Here is a 20,779-nt window from a genome sequence, read left to right as displayed (position 1 = left end):
CCTGGCCCAGGGGATGGGGGCAAGCAGACAGACAGAAAGGTGTCATCATGCTGTCCTTTTTGCTCCTGTACCGGTTCCAGACTGACTTTCAGCAGCCAATGCTACTGGGTCAGTTGAGGCTTCTTCTTTTTTTACCTTTGCTTGTGAGTCAGCTATGAGCCTGTTGATTTTCAGTTCAGATTTTTCACCCACCATTTATAACAGCAACTTGGGAGATGGTGGCGTTTTCTCCCAGGGCTCAGCAGATGGGTTGTTCCAAGAACTGGATGGTAGATGATCTAAGAGAGTGTCCTTCTTCCTCACAACGTTTTCAGCCTTTTGGGGGGGGGCAGACATCATTTTAAAACCAAGACCAACAACATAGTAAGAAATAAAACATTGTAAGGTGAAACCACGCTTTACCTTGATTATTTATTTGGGTTTGAAGCAGCATCCTTTGCAAAAAGTTTGCACATTCAGCGAGTACTGTTTGCAAAAGCTTGCATCTGCAGACTGAATTTGGGCTGTTCATTTTGCCAGAGCATTGTTCTGGGTGGGGTCTTTGGAGGGGATTGTTTCAGGCACAGAGGGAGAGGTAGATGAGGTACAGCTTTGCCAGTGCAGATGAGGCCAGTGTGCTGCATATTTAGAGGCATCTCCTTTTAACGTGCAATGTGACCCTTGAGCATGTTCACTGGCAGCCTTCTGAGTCAGCTCAGTGGCCCAGCGAGGGAGGCAGCAGCTCTGGAAGTTCAAAGGCAGAGACCATTCCCAGCTAGGCTACCCCGAGATCCTTTCCGAGGGAAATCGCAGGCAACAGATGCCTTCTACTAGCGCAATACCACTTGCTAGAGGTGGGATCTTGGCTCCTGATTAAACCCAAAGATTTTTGGAGCAGATATCCTCTGAGACCTGCCTGGAGGCTTTGCAGCATTATTATGTGGCTGGGGAATGTGCGGCAGTCATAATTTTGCCTTCACACACAGCCTGGAGAGGGATGGTGCTCCAGGAAGGGAAACGTGACTGGAGGGAAACCAGAGGAAGAAAAACCTGCTGCTTTGGGAGAGAGAAATGTTGCAGCCCAACGTTGCACGGGTTTGTTCAGATCAGGAAGTGGAATCCAGTCCCACCTCCCAGCCTGCCCAAAAGTTGCCAGGCCCAGTTCCTTGGAGGGCTTCTTAAGGCACCTCCCAGCCCTGAGACCATGCCATCACAGTAACATTCAGGATGGGGGGGGGGGTCCTATTACAAATGTGGAAAGACACTAAAGGTGGGAGAGGGCATCTCCCAGTAAAAGTTCGCTTCAGGGCAACTGTTGCTGCTTCAAGTGGGTTAGCCTGCAGGTGTTTATGTGCTGCAGATGTTGGAGGACATCATTTTAAACCTGGATTTTTAGCACAATTACAAGCAGCTCAGAAAGCAAAACGCCTAGTAGGGACAAACGTGGGGTTTGCCACTTAAATTGTAGCAGATGGAGTTTGGTTTTAGTGTAGCAAGCTTTTAAACTTTTCTGGGATGCCTCCCTCTGCTTTTTCTTTTCCCCTCCCTGCGGCATACGGTTTGTGTGGGAGCCCTTTCATTTGTCTGCACGCAAGTTCCCTCCTTCCCAATGTAACATTTTTGCCTCTTATTCCAAGAAGACCATTTATTATCATTCGCTACATACAGCAATGGTCAGCACGGGAAAATGCACAGGGGAGGTTTTCCAACTCTCCCTTCAGTTTCCTTGCTGGCATTGGGAGCGGGGCCTTGTCAACACTGCTTCGGAAATTGTCAGGTGATCCTTTACAAGCAGCAAGCAGTGCAGAACTTTTGCATGTGTTTTTTTAAATAAAAAAATACATGCACATTTGTATCTCCATCTCAAACAGCCCATGCAGCAGAGATGCTCCCATCAGACTCCTCCCCCTGCTCGTTTGGTCCATAACTGAATCTGCAAAGGGATATCTTCTCTGCCTTTGCTACAGCTCCCAGTCCCCTACCCCACATATTCCTAGCCTTGAAATATCCTGACGCTGCAACACAGTCACATGTTCTTGGCTTGCACACTCTGTAGAACGTTGCATTCCACTGCCCTTTTGTCTGGAGACTGGAACAAAAAAAACAAAATACCAGGCTTGCAGCAGCTGCCACCACCTCTCCTCTCTAAAGTCTGCAAGCCATGGCCGCTCAGCCTTTAGATGCAGCCTCCATCCCACCACCACTCGGGGGTACAGGCCCCCACCTCCTGCAAGCTGAGGGAGGGGCAGGAGCTGCTGCTTTGTCCGAACAACTTGTGGTGCTGCTCATTTTAAGTTCTCTACCTTGCCCACTGCCTCCTGATGGCTCGCTCTTCCTAGGTCTGCATTCATGGCCACGGTAAGTGACTAGTCCTTGTTGGGGGGGGCATGTCTGTGTGATGCAAACTCTGGTTAGGAGGAAGCTGCTCTGGGGAACGGACAGCAGCAACGGGCTCTGGCTGGAAATCTTCCAAGCTGGGCAGCGTTGTTGGTAAAGGCAAATGGACCTCTTGCGGTCGTGACTCTCGCTGCCGGGGCTTCAATCTTGCAGAGAAGGCCTCGCACGCCCAATCACCTTTCACAGGACTGTGGGAGGAAGTTGTGGGACTTGCTTCCGGCCGTTGCACCTTCCCCTTCCTCCGCCTGGCTGGCCTCTGCTCCGCTGGAGAGTTCGGCCTCACAGTCGAGGACCTCGTAAATGGTGGGCAGTGTGGCGTGCTGACCCAGGCGCTTCCGCAAACCCACGAGCAGTGGCTGGGGCATGGAGGAGATGTCCACGTTGTTGCCGAGGTCGATCCACGCCAAGCAGGGGAACTTGCTCGCCTCCTTCATGGTGTCAGTGAGGTCCTTCACAGTGGCGCGGGTGAGGCGGTTCCCGTTGAGGGAGAGGTGAGTGAGGTTGGGCAGTGGCCACAGGAAAGGCAGCAAGAGGCACATCATCTCGTCCGTCAGGTCGGTGAAGCTCAGGTCCACAGTGCTCAAGTCCTCACCTTTGTTCTGCAGGTAGTAAGCCAGGCGGTGGACGTCTCTCGTGGAAAGGGGGATCCCTGACAGGTCCATCGTGTCCGGGCTCAGCTTCTTTTGCAAGCTGTTTTTCAGACTAAGAGAGAGAGGGAGAAAAATAAAGTTTTAGGAGGAGGAAGAGAGCTTCAAAACAGAGTCATAAAGACCTTCAAAACATGGGTTGGACACTCATTTCATGAGCAAACTTAGGGGAACGGCCGACTCACAAGTAGAACCCTGCCAGAGACACATGCCCGACTGGCACGTTCCCTGTTTCCTGGGCCATCGTTTGGGAGCTTCTTAGCCTTCCTCAGCCCCCGGTCATCATAGTGATTGATGTGGGAGTACATCAACACACTCTTAGCATCCGCAGAGGTTTGCACAGTTGCGTAACAGACCACAGCAACTCAGCATTCTGGCTAACCTAGTTTATTTACATATAATGGCTCCCTCTCCCTCTCTAGCATCACATAGCAAAGAGAGAAAGAACAAAGGAACAACATTCCCACTTAGGAACACAGTAAGACACAACATCCTGTCTTTCGTCACTTCCCACTTCCCACTCTGTGGAAACAAAACACATACCCAGTCAACAAACCCATGACGGGGGATGAATCTCCCAACAATTTGCAGACCAGGAATTCATGAGGGATGGAAGCTTATGGGGTCATAGCTAAGTGGCGAGGCATCTGCTTGGCCTGCAATAGGCCCCAGGTTTAATCCCCAGAAGCATCTCCAGAGAGAGATTCCTTGCCTGAAATCTGCACCCAGACTCCCCACTCCTGGCTCCGGCCCAGTCCTCATCCCTCACCTGGCCTGGGACCTCCGCCGGGGCAGGCCATGCCGGTGCCACTTGGAATGAGGAGTCAAGTGGTATATCAGCTGCCGGCAGATCCGGTCCGAGGACTTCCAGGGGTCATATTCCTGAAAGCAGAAGACTTGAAGTCATTGGGGAGGAACTCAGGCATTGCTCTCCTCCGTTTGTGCAGTGCCCACCCCCTCCTGTGCTGCAGCTCTATAGTTTCCTGCAGATCAATGCAGATCCCTTTCACCCAAAACATATCCTGTCCTGGTGCTCAGGCGTCAGCAGAGCCAGCTCAAAGGGGAGGAGCCTGGTAGGATAAGACTGCTGTGAGATAATAAAAAGCAAAATCAGCCGTGTTGTTATTCTGCAAACCAGACCTCAGGGTAGACTCTGCAACCACAGCTCACCATGTGAGGGCTGCTCTGAAGAGTGGGGAGCTGGCACCCAGAGGAATTTTATGGGTGCTGGTTTACCTCATCTTAGCAGAGATGCTGGACTATCAGCCAGGCCAGAGAGGCTCACCTGGTGCCACCCTTACATGTATTTAGGCGCCAAGCAAAAACATCCCTTTTTACCCAGGCCTTCGGCCAATAAACAACCTATGGCCTTATAAAAAGTGTGGGAAACTGCTATTATGATTTTTCCTTCCCATAGTTGTTTTATTTTGTTATTATTATTATGCTATGTAAATTATGTTTTTAATGTTGTACACCACGCTGGGATGTCCAGATAAAGGATACTATAATAATAATAGTAATAATAATAATAATAATAATAATAATAATAAATATACCCTGCCCATCTGGCTGGGTTGCTCCAACCACTCTGGACAGCTTCCGACACAGATAAAAACATAATGAAACATCAAACATTAAAAACTTCCCGATAAATAATTATTATTAATAATAATAATAATAGTAATTGTTGCACAAATATGCAAAGGCCCTCAAGTGATGTTGAGGCAGAATAATCTCTGAGGCTGGCTGGCCTTTTCCCCCACCCCCAGGACAACTGCTACTCCCTGCACAAGCCTAGCTCAGCTGCATCCGATGTGGCCCTGTTTGCTCTGAAAAGCCAAGTGAGTGGCTGCCTGCAACTTCAGAGTTCTTACTCTCTTTTTTGGCAGGGGTGTGTTTGTGCGCGATGTTCTTTCTTCTGCATTTTGGGGTTATTCAGTGCCAAGGAACTGGGCACGGAGCCTCCCCCTAGGGAGCCCCCTCCCCAATTCCAAAACCCCACCACCACCCTGCAGGGCTTGACTCAACACATTACAATCCTGAGGTCATGGAAATGCCCAGAGGTGACTCTCCACCATTGATAGCTTTTTTTAAAAAAAAGCTTCCAAGTTCAGGGGCAGTCTACCTCTGAGTACCAACTGCAATAAGTACAAATCAGGAGGGGAGAATGATGGTCGGCAGCGGCACCGTTATGGGGCTTGAGCCAAAGAACCATGGCATAGCATGTGCCTGCAGATATCATGCTGCTTGTGGGTGAGGGGGCTCCTTGTGAGTAAGCAACCCCATAAACACCTTTATCACCAGCAGCTGTGGCCTATATAAAGCCTCCATTTTCTTCCTCCCAGTTGCTGGAAACAACACGGGTCTCTGGCTCCTTGCTTCTTCCTTGCCTGAGATTCTATGATATCAACCTCGGATGGCATCCTGTCCTTGTTTGATTCCCTGCATTTGACCTTGGCTGCTTTAGACTCTGCTGCCCGCCTACATCTGTGAGTGTTTTGGGGAGAGGCTTGTATTTCCTGAGAGAGGGACCCTAGGGCAGAAACTCCCAGGCACCTTCTGCCCAACTAGCAAACATGTACACCCCAAAATGGGCTGTGATAAGGCTCACCTTTTTGGGGCACTGTAGGTCTCGTGCAAGGCTCATCAGGAGATCGTGGGAGATGGGATCCACAAGGTTGAGGAAGGCTGCGTTCTTGTAGAGAACTTCATTGAGGAATGTCCCTTCTAAACCAAGGTCCTGCAGGAAAAAGCCAGAAGATGGAACTGAGGGATCAGAATCTGGGCAAGGTTGTTTTTTTTGGAGGGGGGGGCGAGATGCCGCAGCAGGGGGGCTTCTACAGAGGAGGGGAGGGGAATCACAGCCAGTGTGGTGTAGTGGTTAAGAGCGGTAGACTTGTAATCTGGGGAACCGGGTTCGCGTCTCCGCTCCTCCACATACAGGTGCTGGGTGACCTTGGGCTAGTCACACTTCTCTGAAGTCTCTCAGCCCCACTCACCTCACAGAGTGTTTGTTCTGGGGGAGGAAGGGAAAGGAGAATGTTAGCCGCTTTTAGACTCCTTCGGGTAGTGATAAAGCAGGATATCAAATCCAAACTCCTCCTCCTCCTCTTCTTCTTCCTCTTCTTGGCTAAATACTCTGCTCCTTTCTCAAGGAAGGGTTTCCTGGCAAAATCAGTCCCCGACAGGGGCACTTGAGGGATAGCTGGTGACGTCTCTTAAAAATAAACATGGGGACCCAAGACCAACAACTGAGACAGACAACCATCAACTGGATGCTGAAAGGCCAGATAAAGCTGAAGTGCTACAATAGGAAAGGAGCCTTAAGCCACAGGTTAAAACTGGGAGAAGGGTGGCCTCCATCTTTTGGTAGAACAACTCCCAGGAACCCAACCTCAGGGCGTTTGCACCCCACATTTTAGCCAGGATTGCCCACCCCAAGATAGATGCAGAACCCGGCTGGAGCTACATCTCAGCCTGTCCGCCCATCCCACTCCACCCCCCACCCCCAAAAAAGTGCTGGATGGACCTATAAATCTGCCTGCCCATTACTGCTTGGCTGGCAGCCAGACGGGCCCCTGCCTACCTCCATCCAGAGGAATCCCCCCCAAAAAAACCTCCCCAAAATGCTTCTCTTTCAAACAGCAGGGGAGTCCACCAAACCTGAAAGGATCCCTCCCTCACATTGAAGAGGGGTGGGGGAAAGAGGGGGAAAATTCAGGCGAAAGATAAAGGATTCCAAATTCTGAAACACAATTCAATTGATTTTACCACGAATAGGATAAAATGCTGGCTATTTTACTTTTTTATTCCTTTGCAAAGAGTAAAGCTGACATGTATGAAAGACTTACAGCTCCTCCTCTGCCCCCCCCCCTTTAAGGATGATGGCTTCTGTCTTTCCCCTTGTCCTGCGTTTATGTTGCACAAGCTACTTGGGTTTACTTTGGAAGAAAGGCATAAATCCATCCTTCATAGGCTAATGATAATTATCAGGAATAATTGACTTCTCTGGTCAAAGGGAGTGCTGGGTTTGGGGCAAAGGGGTTCCAAGGGTGTCACTGCAAATTGCGCTCAAGGTATTTGAAGTTTCTTCTGTTAAATAAATGGCCTTTCTCTTGTTATTTCCAAGAGGTACAAGAAGATGCATAGCTGCCAAGTCCGGGTTAAAAAAATAAGGGATCAGCAGCGCCGGCAACGGAAGTCGCTTCTACGCATGTCCAGACATGCGTAGAAGCAACTTCCAGTGCCGGCGCTGCTGATTTCCGGTGCCCAGACATGGGCAGAGCGGCACCGGAAGAAATCAGAAGATTACATAGACTTGGCAGCTATGTAACAGTTACACACTTCCTGCAGAATTTTCAAAGTGTTTTTACTTAAGGCACGATGCCTTAAAGCTGCTCCAAGCAGCTTTGCACCGTTAAAGCGATCAACCAACCAATCAATCAATCAATCAATCAAAGAGAGCAAGCCCTCAGTTGACCTCCTAAGTACAATAGTTGAACCAACCCTCAGAAAGAGTTGTAGATCTAAAGAACTAAACTGCAGGTCTGTGGCCTGTTTGCACTGGTCTGAGGACTGGTTTCGCAGCAAAATCTGGTATTCTCTGACATCCCAAATCTAATCTAATATCTGTTTACCCTAACTGGAAACAGTTCTCCATGCTCTCAAATACAGACCTTTCCTCAACACCTGCTACTTGATCCTTTAAAAACAAAACATAACAATAACAATAACCCATAGCTGCCAAGTCTCCCGTTTCCTCCGGGAAAACCCCGATTTTAAAGCCGTTTCCCGCTGTCATCCCGTATGGGTAAAAATCCCATCATTTCCCCGGAATTTGCAAACAGAGCCAGGAAGTGCGCGCGCGAGTATCACTCTTTACTTTTTCCTATCTCTATGGACACGTCTGTTCCCGGTACAAAGGCTTGCTTTGCAAACAGAGCCAGGAAGTGCGTGCGCGAGTATCACTCTTTACTTTTTCCTATCTCTATGGACACGTCTGTTCCCGGCACAAAGGCTTGCTTTGCGAGCAGAGCCAGGAGGAAGTGTGCACACGGGGATCACTCTTTACCTTTTCTCTATGGTGCTAGCTGCTTCCGCTCTGCTTCCAATGCTTTGGATTTTTTGTGGGCTTTCTTCGCTTCCCCCTTGGCGCCACGTTTGGGGATCCCTGCTTTTGGTGGGGGTAAGTTCTCTTTCAGAAGAGCAAGTCTGGGCTGGTGGAAGGAATCCTGCAAATATCAGATGGGGCCACTTTACGAGGTTTGTGTGTGTGTGTGTGTGTGTGTGTGTGTGTGTTATCCTTAAATTTTTTTTGCATGCACATTTCTTCAGATATCTGATATCAAGTATCTGAAGAAGTGTGCATGCACACCAAAGCTCATACCCATAACAAACTTAGTTGGTCTCTAAGGTGCTACTGGACAATTTTTGGAAGGATTCTTTTAAGGAATTTTTTTAAGGAAAAAATAGTTTAAGGATTTGATTCTTTTAAAGGAATTTTTTGGAAGAGTTTTTTTTAAATAATCTTTTTCAATATTTTTTTATTTTGGCTATAGCAGACCAACATGGCTATCCTCCTGTATTTTTAAAAAATAATAATCCCTAAAGCCATGTTTCTAGAGCTAGATGGGCCACTGGCCTGATCCCACTCATGCTGGACTATAAATCTCTTAACAGCTTGGGATCAGTTTACTTGAGAGATTGCCTTCCTCCATGTATTCCCAACTCAACTGCTTTGATCTGAGAAAACTAGCACAGTTACTGGTTCCACATAAAACACCTGCACTTCTGAGAAATCAATATTTTAGTGTGGCAGCACAGGTAGACTTTGGAACTCCCTGCCTGTTGATTCCAGGCAGGCACCTTCACTACTTTTTCTTTTTCCCTTTTCTTTTTGGTGCTTGCAAAAACAAATAAATGTTTGTTTAGGCAAGCCTATCCAGACATGTAAAATGTGGACATGTATTTTAATCTGCTTTTTAGTATATGCTTCATTTGTAATTATTTTTAAATATTTTAAATAGTTGCGTGTAACTTATTTTACTGATGAAATGAAAATGGTTATAAAAATCAAATTATGATAGTAATAAATGCGCAATGGAATAGTTTTTTTTCTTAACAAAACAGTTTATTAGAGCAGCAGCATAATAAAGGAAGAGAAAATTAGCAGCACGTATATTATTTTTATTTTATTTTATTTTATTTTATTTATTTATTTTAATAAACTTTATTGAGATTAAAATACACAAGCACACAGAAAAGATACCAAAGAAAAACACACATTAAAAATACAAAGAAAATAGAAAAAAAAGAAAAAAGGAAAAAAACGAAAACACAAACGAATACATATATAAATACAAAAAAAAGAGCCTAACGGTGTCTAAATAACAATAAATCGTAATTCAAATACAAATTAGAATTAAATCATATCATAACAAAAATTATAACGTAACGTAAAACATAACACGGAATTAATATCAAAACTTAAATCTAAAATAGAATCAAAATCTATATTCTGATGTGTAATTTGAATATAAATTAGCCCATATATCAATACCTGTATCTTCTTGTAATGCTTATAATACTTATATTCCATAAATTCCTATGTACACACAATATTCATACTTAATCCCCCTTCACCTACTAACCGACTTCCGCTTGTCCTCTTCCCGGGTTAATAGCTTAATATTTATTGCATTGTTTCTTTTGTTTTTTTTTTTTTTTGAATTCACTCTTTGCGAGGTGTTAAAAGCAAATCCAAGTTTTTATCATGGGGCACTGTTTTTTAAGATATTCTCCAAATTTCCTCCAATTTTTCGCCGATTTTTCCCAGCTCCCTCCCCTTATTACATTTGTTAGTCTATCCAATTCTATATACCCTAATAATTTTTCCTGCCATTCTTTAATGTTGGGAGTTTCTTCCTTTTTCCAATACTTCGCCAATAGAATTCTTGCAGCTGCCGTTGCGTATAAACATATTTTCTCATCCTGTTTTTTAATTTCCTCTCCCAACATCCCTAGTAGAAAAAATTCCGGGTTTTTTTTAATGTTATATTTACATATCTTTTTCAATTCCTCCAAAATTGCATTCCAAAATATTTTAATCTTATCACAGTGCCACCACATATGCACAAATGTCCCTACCTCTCTTTTGCATCTCCAACAGAGATTATCATGGGTTTTATACATTTTTTTAATTTTAACCGGCGTGAGATACCACTTATAAAACATCTTAACCATGTTTTCCCTGATCGTTTCTGACGCCGTGAATCTCCACGAATATTTCCAAAGTTTTTCCCAACTCTCCATTAGGATTGGTTTCCCCAGATCTATCGCCCAGTTAATCATTGTTTCCTTTACGGATTCATCCTTTAAATCCCACTCCAATAATACTTTGTACATCCTATTTATAACTTTCCGATCCCCTTGCAACAAGTTAACTTCTAATAATGATGGTTCATTCTGGAAGCCGTTTTTAAAATAGTCCTCTTTAAATCTGCTATTTATCTGACAATACTGCAGCCACCCTGTTAAATGTTGTTTTACTTCTTCATATTTTTTCAGTCTGAGTTTACCTTCCTGTTCTTGCAGTAAATCTGTATATCTCCCCCATTTCCCGTTTGAATTTACCTTCTTGATTGTAATTATTTCAATTGGTGATGCCCAATTCGGCGTTTTGGGTTCCAGCAGCCTTCTATAACATTCCCAGGTCTTTAAAAGGGATTTTTTGATTAAATGGCTGTTGAACCCTTTATGAACTCTTACCTTCCCATCTATTAAATAAGCGTGCCAGCCGAATTTATTGTCAATTCCTTCCAAGTCTAATAATTCATGGTCTTTTAAGGTTATCCAATCTTTTAACCATAAAAAACTTGCCGCATCGTGATACAATTTAAGATTTGGCAAGGCTAGCCCCCCTCTTTCTTTAGAATCCGTTAATAATTTATGTTTTATCCTAGCTGTTTTATTGCGCCAAATAAATTTCGTCAAATCCGATTTCCATTGTTTAAATATGTTATTCCCCGTACCCAATATCGGTAACATTTGAAACAAGAAAAGCATTCGCGGCAAGACGTTCATTTTAACTACAGCCACTTTACCTAATAACGTCAAATTTAATTTGTTCCAATTTTCCAAATCCCTCTTGACTTCTTTCCAAACTTTAATATAATTATCTTTAACCAAATTGTTTGTATTATTTGTTATCCATATTCCCAGATATTTAATCTTCTTTACTACCTCCAATCCTGTTATTTCTTGTAATTGCCTATCTTCCTCTTTTGTCATATTCTTGGTTAGCAAATTTGTCTTTTTCATATTTATATCCAATCCTGCTAATTCACCAAATTTTCTAATTTTTTCTATAGTTTTTGGGATGCTCTCTAATGGATTTTCCACAGTGACTATGACGTCATCCGCGAACGCCTTAACCTTGTGTATATCTTTGCCAATTTTTATGCCTTTTATCCTAGTTTCTTCCCTTAGATTCTTCAACAAAAACTCCAGACATAAAATGAATAATAGCGGGGATAATGGGCAGCCCTGCCTCGTCCCCCTCCGTATATGAATTCCCTCAGATATTTCACTATTTATTATTAGCTTGGCACTTTGTGATTTATAAATTGCCTCAATTCCTTTTATAATTTTCTCTCCAAATCCCAACCTTATAATACACCTCTTCATAAATGTCCATGAAATTTTATCAAAGGCTTTCTCCGCATCCAACATCAGAAAGGCAACCTTTTTATTAAACCTCAAGCCTAAATGTTCTAAGATGTTGATGATATTCCTGATGTTATTATGCATAAATCTTTCTGGGAGAAATCCTGTTTGGTCTTTATTTATCATATTCTTCAATACTTTTTTCATTCTATTGGCTATCAGATCTGCAAAGATCTTATAATCATTATTTAATAATGAAATGGGCCGGAAGTTTTGTATTTGATTTTTGTCCGAGTTCTGCTTTGGGATGAGAGCTATGTATGCTTCTTCCCATGTCTTCGGGATTGTTCCTTTTTCTAAAATTTCATTTAATAATTTATGCAGGGGGTCAATCAATACTGCTATAAATGTTTTGTAAAATATTGCCGAGATTCCATCTGTCCCTGGGGATTTGCCGGATTTCATTCTTTTAATTGTTCCTTGTATCTCCTCCTTTGTTATTTGTTCATTTAATAATTTCACTCCCCTCTCATCAACTTTTAATATATCTGTGTTTTTAATATATTCATCAATTTTAGTTTGATCTAGCTTTCCTTCCTTGTATAAATTGGCATAAAATTGTACAAAGTGTTTTGCAATTTCTTTTGGGTCTTCTATTATTTTCCCTTCCTTTATTATTTTATCTATCGTCCTTTCTTTTTGTTTTTTCTTTAATTGCCAGGCTAGGTATTTTCCTGCCTTGTTGGAATGCTCAAAGCTCTTTTGTTTCAAATATCTTATTTTCCTTTCTATTTCATCATCTAAAATCATAGAGACTTGACTTTGTAATACTTTAATGTTCCTTTTCATATCCTCTTTGTCTTTACTCCTCGTATTCTCTAATTCTCTCTCATTCTTCCTAATTTCTTTCAAAAGATTTTCTAATTTCTTCTCTCTCTCTTTCTTTTTCCAACTATTTTGACTAATGAAGAACCCTCTGAAGACAGCCTTCCCAGCATCCCAAACTGTGTTTAAATTATTTTCTTGATTCAAATTTATCTGAAAAAATTCTCTTATTGTCTCCTCTGCTTTCTTAACTATCCTTTCATCTTCCAATAAAAATTCATTTAGCTTCCACCTTTTAATGCATTTCTCTGCGCCAATTATTTCCATCTCTATTGGGTTGTGGTCCGATATTGTTTTGGGCAAAATTTCTACTTTTTTACATCTTAACATCAAATCCTTAGTCGCCCAGATCATGTCTATTCTACTTTCTGAATCTTGGGGATACGAGTAAAATGTAAATTCTCTTTGGGTGGGGTGTTTACGCCTCCATACATCTTGCAAATCCAGATTGTCTATTAATTGAAAAAAGGATTCTGGGAGACGCCCCTCTTTTTTGTTTTTCCTCTCTTTGTTCACCTTATCCAGTTCGGTGGATATTACCCCATTTAAATCCCCCATAAGAATAATTTTTTGGTCACTATATTCTAACATCACATTCTCCAATCTCTGGTAAAATTTTGACTTATTCTGATTAGGCGCATAAATCCCTACTAAAATTATTTTCTCTGATTTATTTTTGATTTTTAGGATCATAATTCTTCCTTCATTATCTTTATATAGTTGTTCTGGGTTTAATTTGGGGTTAATGTAAAATACGACACCCCTTTTCTTATTTGCGTCTGAGGATATAAATTCCAATCCTAATTTCTTATTCACCAATAATCTGCGGTGTTTCTTTGCTATATGCATCTCCTGCAGGCATATTATATCTGATTTCATTTTTATCAGCAGGCGCTCCAATCTATTTCTCTTTAATTTGCTATTTAATCCGTTCACGTTCCAAGAGGTAAGTCTTAAATCCATTTTCCGCACTTTCCAATCTTAATCTCCCTGGCACCAAATATACTTTATACCAATTACCTTTATTCTTTCTCTACATACAACAAAATCTACAATAAAATTACTTTCTCAGTAAACACATCATCAGAAAAAAGATAATATTCACAAGAAAAGAAACATACAAAAAAGAAATAATCTAAATAAAACAACACGAAATTACCAAAATTACCATAACCAACCACTCATTATCTAAAATCTTCCTTTCTCATATCATTTTGCTCACTCTCCTGACTAGCTTTGGGTTATAGATCAAGTGTAGAACATCTATCCTCTTCCTTCCCTATCGTAATTATTTATTTATTCTTAATCTAATCTTCTTCTTCTTCACTTTCCGATTTTCCTTTCTTCTTTTTCTCCACAACAGCAGCACGTATATTAATATGAATGTTTTGGACTGTTGGCAGATCTCTGTCCTCTATAAAACCGGCGCTGCTGATCCCTTATTTTTTTAACCCGGACTTGGCAGCTATGCAATAACCCTATGAGGTAGGTTAAGCTGAATGACTGGCCCAAGGTCGCCCAGTGAGCTTCATGGCTGATTGGGGATTTGAACTCTAGTCTCCAAGGTTCTAGATTAGCACTCCAACCACTTTAGCACACTGGTTTTTATTATGAGCTCTGCCCATGTGGCCCAGATCTTCCCAACATTATCTGAATAATGCGGGAGAAGCACAAGCTGCAGTGAATCCCACACCATCCAAGGACAGATCTTAGGACATGGTAGACCATGCTTAAAAAAAATACTAATAATCATTTCAAATGAGGACAAACTAATGGCAGTGTGGGTCCACCACAATCATTTGTGTGCACCCAATTTTAAAATGCATGTTTCAGGACTATGGAATCTTGCCCACCCTCCCACCACCACCACTATTGCAAGGCTTACTTCTAACAAGTCATTCCTCCGATTTCACATTTTCATCAGCCAGGCTCCAATTTGAAGGTGAATCTAGCTAGGAGATAAATATTTTGTGTGGTAAAAGGCAGGGTGCTGTGGAAGGAGTGTTCTGAACTCCTTTCTTTACTGAGCCAAAATAGGCAAACTGGTGTGCTTGGTCTTGGAGGACAGCATTGATATAATGAGATGTAAGTGTTGTTGAACCAGTTGAGAGCAGTGGCCATAAAGCTATTATGTTAAATATACATGCAAATTGCTAAGAAAACTCAACATGGTCACATTTGACTTCAAAAAAGGAAACCACCCCCAAATGAAGGGATTGATAAAAAGGAAGTTAATAGGCAAAACCAAGGGGGTCAAATCTCTCTGAAATGCTTGGGAGTTGTTTAAAAACACAAAATTAGAACTGGCATGCATACCGCAGATCAGAAAAGGTACCACCAAGGCCAGGAATATGCCAGTATAGAAGCAGAGCAAAGGAAGCTATTAGAGGCAATAAGGTTTCCTAAAAATGGAAGTTTTGTCCATGCGAGAACAGAATAGAACAGGAATTTGGCAAAAGAAATGCAAGCAGACAATAAGGAATGGTAAAATTACATAAAATTTTAGGAGCACATTGCTAAAAACATAAAGACAATCACTGCCAACAAAATCTTTAAATATATTAGGAGGAGGAGGAGGAGTAGTATAGGTAGGGAGTGATAAAGGAGTTAAAGGTGTGCTGAAGGAAGATAAAAGGCTCAAGAAAGTGGAGTCTAGGCTTAGGCTGAGTGCACACCATACATTTAAAACACCTAGAAAAAGCAGCACCCAGGAAGCTGTAGTTCGTTAAGGATGCTGAGTTATAGCTCTTTTGGGGTAAGCTACAGCTCCCAGAATTCTTGGCGTGTGTGTGCTTTAAAAGTATGATATGTATAAAGCCTTAGATAGCTTTAATAGGGAATATAAGTTTTATAGAGGACAGAGATCTGCCAACAGTCCAAAACATTCATATTAATATACGTGCTGCTAATTTTCTCTTCCTTTATTATGCTGCTGCTCTAATAAACTGTTTTGTTAAGAAAAAAAACTATTCCATTGCGCATTTATTACTATCATAATTTGATTTTTATAACCATTTTCATTTCATCAGTAAAATAAGTTACACGCAACTATTTAAAATATTTAAAAATAATTACAAATGAAGCATATACTAAAAAGCAGATTAAAATACATGTCCACATTTTACATGTCTGGATAGGCTTGCCTAAACAAACATTTATTTGTTTTTGCAAGCACCAAAAAGAAAAGGGAAAAAGAAAAAGTAGTGAAGGTGCCTGCCTGGAATCAACAGGCAGGGAGTTCCAAAGTCTACCTGTGCTGCCACACTAAAATATTGATTTCTCAGAAGTGCAGGTGTTTTATGTGGAACCAGTAACTGTGCTAGTTTTCTCAGATCAAAGCAGTTGAGTTGGGAATACATGGAGGAAGGCAATCTCTCAAGTAAACTGATCCCAAGCTGTTAAGAGATTTATAGTCCAGCATGAGTGGGATCAGGCCAGTGGCCCATCTAGCTCTAGAAACATGGCTTTAGGGATTATTATTTTTTAAAAATACAGGAGGATAGCCATGTTGGTCTGCTATAGCCAAAATAAAAAAAATATTGAAAAAGATTATTTAAAAAAAAACTCTTCCATCCAAAAAATTCCTTTAAAAGAATCAAATCCTTAAACTTTTTTTTCCTTAAAAAAATTCCTTAAAAGAATCCTTCCAAAAATTGTCCAGTAGCACCTTAGAGACCAACTAAGTTTGTTATGGGTATGAGCTTTGGTGTGCATGCACACTTCTTCAGATACTTGATATCAGATATCTGAAGAAATGTGCATGCAAAAAAAATTTAAGGATAACACACACACACACACACACACACACACACACACACCCAAACCTCGTAAAGTGGCCCCATCTGATATTTGCAGGATTCCTTCCACCAGCCCAGACTTGCTCTTCTGAAAGAGAACTTACCCCCACCAAAAGCAGGGATCCCCAAACGTGGCGCCAAGGGGGAAGGGAAGAAAGCCCACAAAAAATCCAAAGCATTGGAAGCAGAGCGGAAGCAGCTAGCACCATAGAGAAAAGGTAAAGAGTGATCCCCGTGTGCACACTTCCTCCTGGCTCTGCTCGCAAAGCAAGCCTTTGTGCCGGGAACAGACGTGTCCATAGAGATAGGAAAAAGTAAAGAGTGATACTCGCGCACGCACTTCCTGGCTCTGTTTGCAAAGCAAGCCTTTGTACCGGGAATAGACGTGTCCATAGAGATAGGAAAAAGTAAAGAGTGATACTCGCGCGCGCACTTCCTGGCTCTGTTTGCAAATTCCGGGGAAATGACGGGATTTTTACCCATACGGGATGACAGCGGGAAACGGCTTTAAAATCGGGGTTTTCCCGGAGGAAACGGGAGACTTGGCAGCTATGGAAGATGGTCTCGCTAGGCTTGCAAAGTTCTACCTGTAGAGCATTGGAGGTGGAGGAGGCAAGGAAGCCCTGATGAATGCGGGGCGGGGGGGGGGGGAGCTTCCTTCCTAGTATATAACTGGAACTGCAGTCTTGATCAACTACAATGATTTGCATATATTTAATGAAGTAATGGTGCTTTCATTTTTTTAAAAAAAATCTATATTTTATCGTTTGCTGGCCAGGGGTTTATTGGGAAGAGGAGGAGGGAATATACCATATTTTTCCATGTATAAGGCTAGGTTTTTCCCCTTAAAAAATGTCAAAAAATTAGGGGGCGTCTTATACATGGTGCCATCTCCCCCCATTTTCTTAAAACTGAGTCCCCCAAAATAGGGGGCATCTTATACATGGGGGCGTCTTATATATGGAAAAATGCGGTAAATTTAATACTGATGAGGATTATGACGATAGTACGGGCAATTCCCCATTCACGTGTGTTCGAAGTACACACAACCGTGCAAGCGAGAACTCAGCAGTGGCACGAAAAGGGGGGAAACGGCCCTAAAAAGCGCAAAAATGGCATGAAAATAGTGTCTAGCAATCCCATGAGCCTTTGAGGCCTGTGCAGGGTTGGAGTTTGAGCAAGGAGATTTGGAGGGAGGGACTTCGGTTGGGTTTTTTAAGGGTTTCCAGAGATTTAGAGGGTGTTGCAGACTTTTTAAATGGTGTTCCCAATATATGCCATTTCACTTAAACACGCGGTGCCTCGGAATGTAAACCCCGTGTAAATGGAGAGGAGTGTGAAAATGACAAGCATCCTAGCCCTTGTTCTCCTCAAATGAAGCGCTTTCTTGCAACAACTCACCGTGGGTGTTGTTGTGTACAGGTGTCGGATCTAAAACACTTATTCCCCACAACCTGGAGCCTTCCAGGACTTCTGGAGTACAACTCCATTCAGCCCCCAGCCAGGACCACTCTGAGATTGCGGCTTGGTTATTTTCCACTTTTAAAAATTCTGTTTTATTTCAAAACGTCCTAAGTTTCACCGGAGACTGTACATCTTTCTACAGCGCCAGCCAGCTATCAAAGAATCATAAAGGGGCGGGTGGGGCACGGAGATGACTCGCGGCAGCAACGTTGCCCGGAATCCCCAACGGGGTCGCGCACCCTCCTCGCCTCCCTCCACCGAGGACCCTCGGGCGACCTTGGAGGCCACGGCAAGGACGCGCGGAGGGGGGGGGGCAGAAGGCACCTCGGGCAACTCGCGGCTGCGACGATGCCTTCTGGGCAAGGCTTCTGCCCCGCGCCAGGCACCTGCTCTGGGACTCCAACGCGCCGTCTGATCCTGGCCAGGGGACACCCGGCGGAGCTCGCCTGGCCCCACGCCCGGCACGCCCCCTTCGCAGCCACGCCCTGAGCAATGAACAAAGCCTTGCCCGCCGGTACGGCCGTCCCTTCTCCGCCCAGCCCCGCGCATAACGGCGCCGAGTCCGCAGAGCTCCCCCGGCCCGGCCCGGTGCCCCTCGAGCAGCTGCCTGTCAGCAAATCTCGCGGCGGCGGCGGTGAAAGGCTTCGCGCGCCGCTTGAAAAGAGGGAACGGCGGCCCCGGGAGCTCCGTCGAGAACGCGGCCCCGTCGGGCAGTGTTTACCTTGCGGAGAAGGCGGAGGGTGCGCGTCGCCTGGTCGCGGCGGCGCTGTCGGAGGGCCGCCTGGATGTCGCGGAGCCAGCCCACCCGGCGCACGTAGGGGGGCGCCGGGCTGCTCTTCCGCAGCACCCCCGGCAGCTTCTCTGAGCTCAGCAGCCGCGAGGCCAGCGGGAAGCCCGGGCGGCGCCGCGGAAGAGGGGGCTCCTTCTGGCCCCGGCAGTCCTGCTTCTTTTTCTTCTTCTTCTTTTTCTTCTTGGGCCGGGGCGGCTCCCCTGCAGCCGCAGCCGCCTCTTCCTCCAGGCTGCTCTGCCGCCCGAGCCGCGAGCCCATCGCCGGCCGGGGCTCGGCTCCGCGGGCAGGGCCAGGCCGACCGGGGTCCCGGCGTGATCGAGGGGTGCGTGTGGGTTGGGGGGGGTCGCTTCACATTCCGGCTATTGCTGCTGCAGGCGCCGCAGTGCCGGGCGGGCGGCGGCGGCGGCGGCGGCGGCGGCGGCGTCTCTCCAGCCCGGCGCGGTCCCTCTGGAGCTCCGGCGCGCTCGCGCCCCGCCCGGGAGATGCGGCTCTCTTTCGGCGGCACGTGCGCGCGGCGGGGAGGGAGCCGAGCCTAAGTGGCGTCCGGCAAGGCGGGCGAGCGGGCGGACGCCGGTTGAGCGGGAGGGATCCTCTGGTTGGGGCATCCCCTTCCTTCCCTGATTCCTGCCCGGGGCCCCGCTTGTTCCATCGGGACTTTGCCTTCTGCTTCTGCCTAGTCTTTTGGAACCCGCTCCTGAGGGCGGGGAAGCTTTTCTTCTCTCCCACACCCGTTTCTCGGTCTGTTTCTCCAGCGCAGATAACGCGCCCTAATCACCCGCCTTAAAGCTCGCCAGGCCCCGATCCCAAGGCAGGCGATCATCATCGTCCCTTCCCTTTTCCAAGCCCGATTTGGGAACTTTTCACATAGCAAACAACAACAACACCACAGTGTTAAAGCGGAAGTCAGCGCAGCGTTTCCCACCTGATCCTGGAGGGCTTCCAGAAGGGAGATCGACGTTGTCAACAGTCGACATATCGCAAACAAGCCTGCTGTTGTTTTCAATATGTGGTCCTTTCGCTTCCCCAGAGTAAAGGGGCGGGGGAAACGGCCTCTTGATACCAACGTGTGAACTCTGCAAAAGAGGTGTGAGCACTCAGACCCTGATAAATAGTTGGGAAGTGACGATATTTTGCACTTCCTTCTTTCTTACAGAATTGTAGAGTTGGAAGGGGATCCAAGGGTCATCTAGCCCAACCCCCTGCAATGCAGGAATCGCAACTAAATATACCTTGGCGGATGGCCATCCCATCTCTGTTTAACAGGACATCCAATGAAGGAGAGAGTCCACTACATTCTGAGGTAGTCTGTTCCTCTGTTAAGCAGATCTTACTGTCAGAAAGTCCTTCCTAACATTTAGTTGGAATCTCTTCGTGTAACTTGAATCCGTCTGTTTGGGTCCTACCGTCCAGAGCAGTAGGAAACAAGTTTGCTCCATCTTCCATGTGACAGCCCTTTTGATATTTGAACATTAGGAACATCAAATGGGTCCTATCCACTTCAGCGTCCTGCACTCTCTATTTTGACAATGGTCCAGCTTTCATTTGCTGCCTAATAAGGTGCTCTGAGCCCCTCCTCCCAAGAAGGGTTATTAGCTTTGAGAAGGAGAAGAAGAAGAGGAGGAGGAGGAGGAGGAGGAGGAGGAGGAGGAGGAGGAGGAGGAGGAGGAAAAGAGCTGGGGGGGGGGAGCAGTCAAAGAAAGCTGAGCTGCCTGCTGAGGAGTCGGCCCCTTAATCTCTGCAAAATGTCCTCTTTCTCTGTGGTAAATGGGGGTCTTTAAAGCAGGAGACATTGAGAACTGACCCTGAGACCTCCCACCAGCTAAGGCTAAGCACACACTCTGCTTCTGAGCCCTCTAATTGCACCAAGCCCTTGAGGCCAGAGGGTGTCTCCACATGCTCAAGAAACCTGGGCTGGCTGTGGTTTCCTTCCTGTCTGCTTCTCCCCTGCAGGCTGCAGATCTGCTATTGTTGTGTAGGAGGATCTAAGTTGGCCAGAGGTGCTTACTTCTCCTGTTAGTGGTGCTAGTCCACATGGAACTTGCTTGTGATGCTATTATGAAGCACCTTCAAGGGTTTTGCTGCTGAAAATGCCTTCAATTCAGTCCACACCCTGCAGGTTATGAATCCACCTCCAGCTGCAAAGAGTCATGAAGCAA

The 20,779-nt window shown here is 44.9% G+C and overlaps 1 protein-coding gene across 1 annotated transcript; it reads right to left on the bottom strand.

The window, feature by feature from the left end:
• Positions 1-397: 397 nt before the first annotated feature.
• Positions 398-19,014, bottom strand: LRRC75B (leucine rich repeat containing 75B). Its single transcript, XM_088659806.1, has 4 exons — positions 18,555-19,014; positions 5,635-5,763; positions 3,793-3,905; positions 398-3,078 (listed from the first exon to the last, which is right to left on the bottom strand). The coding sequence occupies exons 1-4, from the start codon at positions 18,879-18,881 to the stop codon at positions 2,550-2,552; spliced, it is 1,098 nt and encodes a 365-aa protein (XP_088515932.1). The 5' UTR covers positions 18,882-19,014; the 3' UTR covers positions 398-2,549.
• Between the last annotated feature and the right edge of the window lie 1,765 nt (positions 19,015-20,779).

Source organism: Zootoca vivipara, chromosome 16 (genome assembly GCF_965207765.1).
Source record: "Zootoca vivipara chromosome 16, rZooViv2.hap1.1, whole genome shotgun sequence".
NCBI lineage: Eukaryota > Metazoa > Chordata > Lepidosauria > Squamata > Lacertidae > Zootoca > Zootoca vivipara.
The sequence above is the reverse complement of the archived record's forward strand: the minus strand, read 5'-3'. Positions and strand labels throughout refer to the sequence as shown.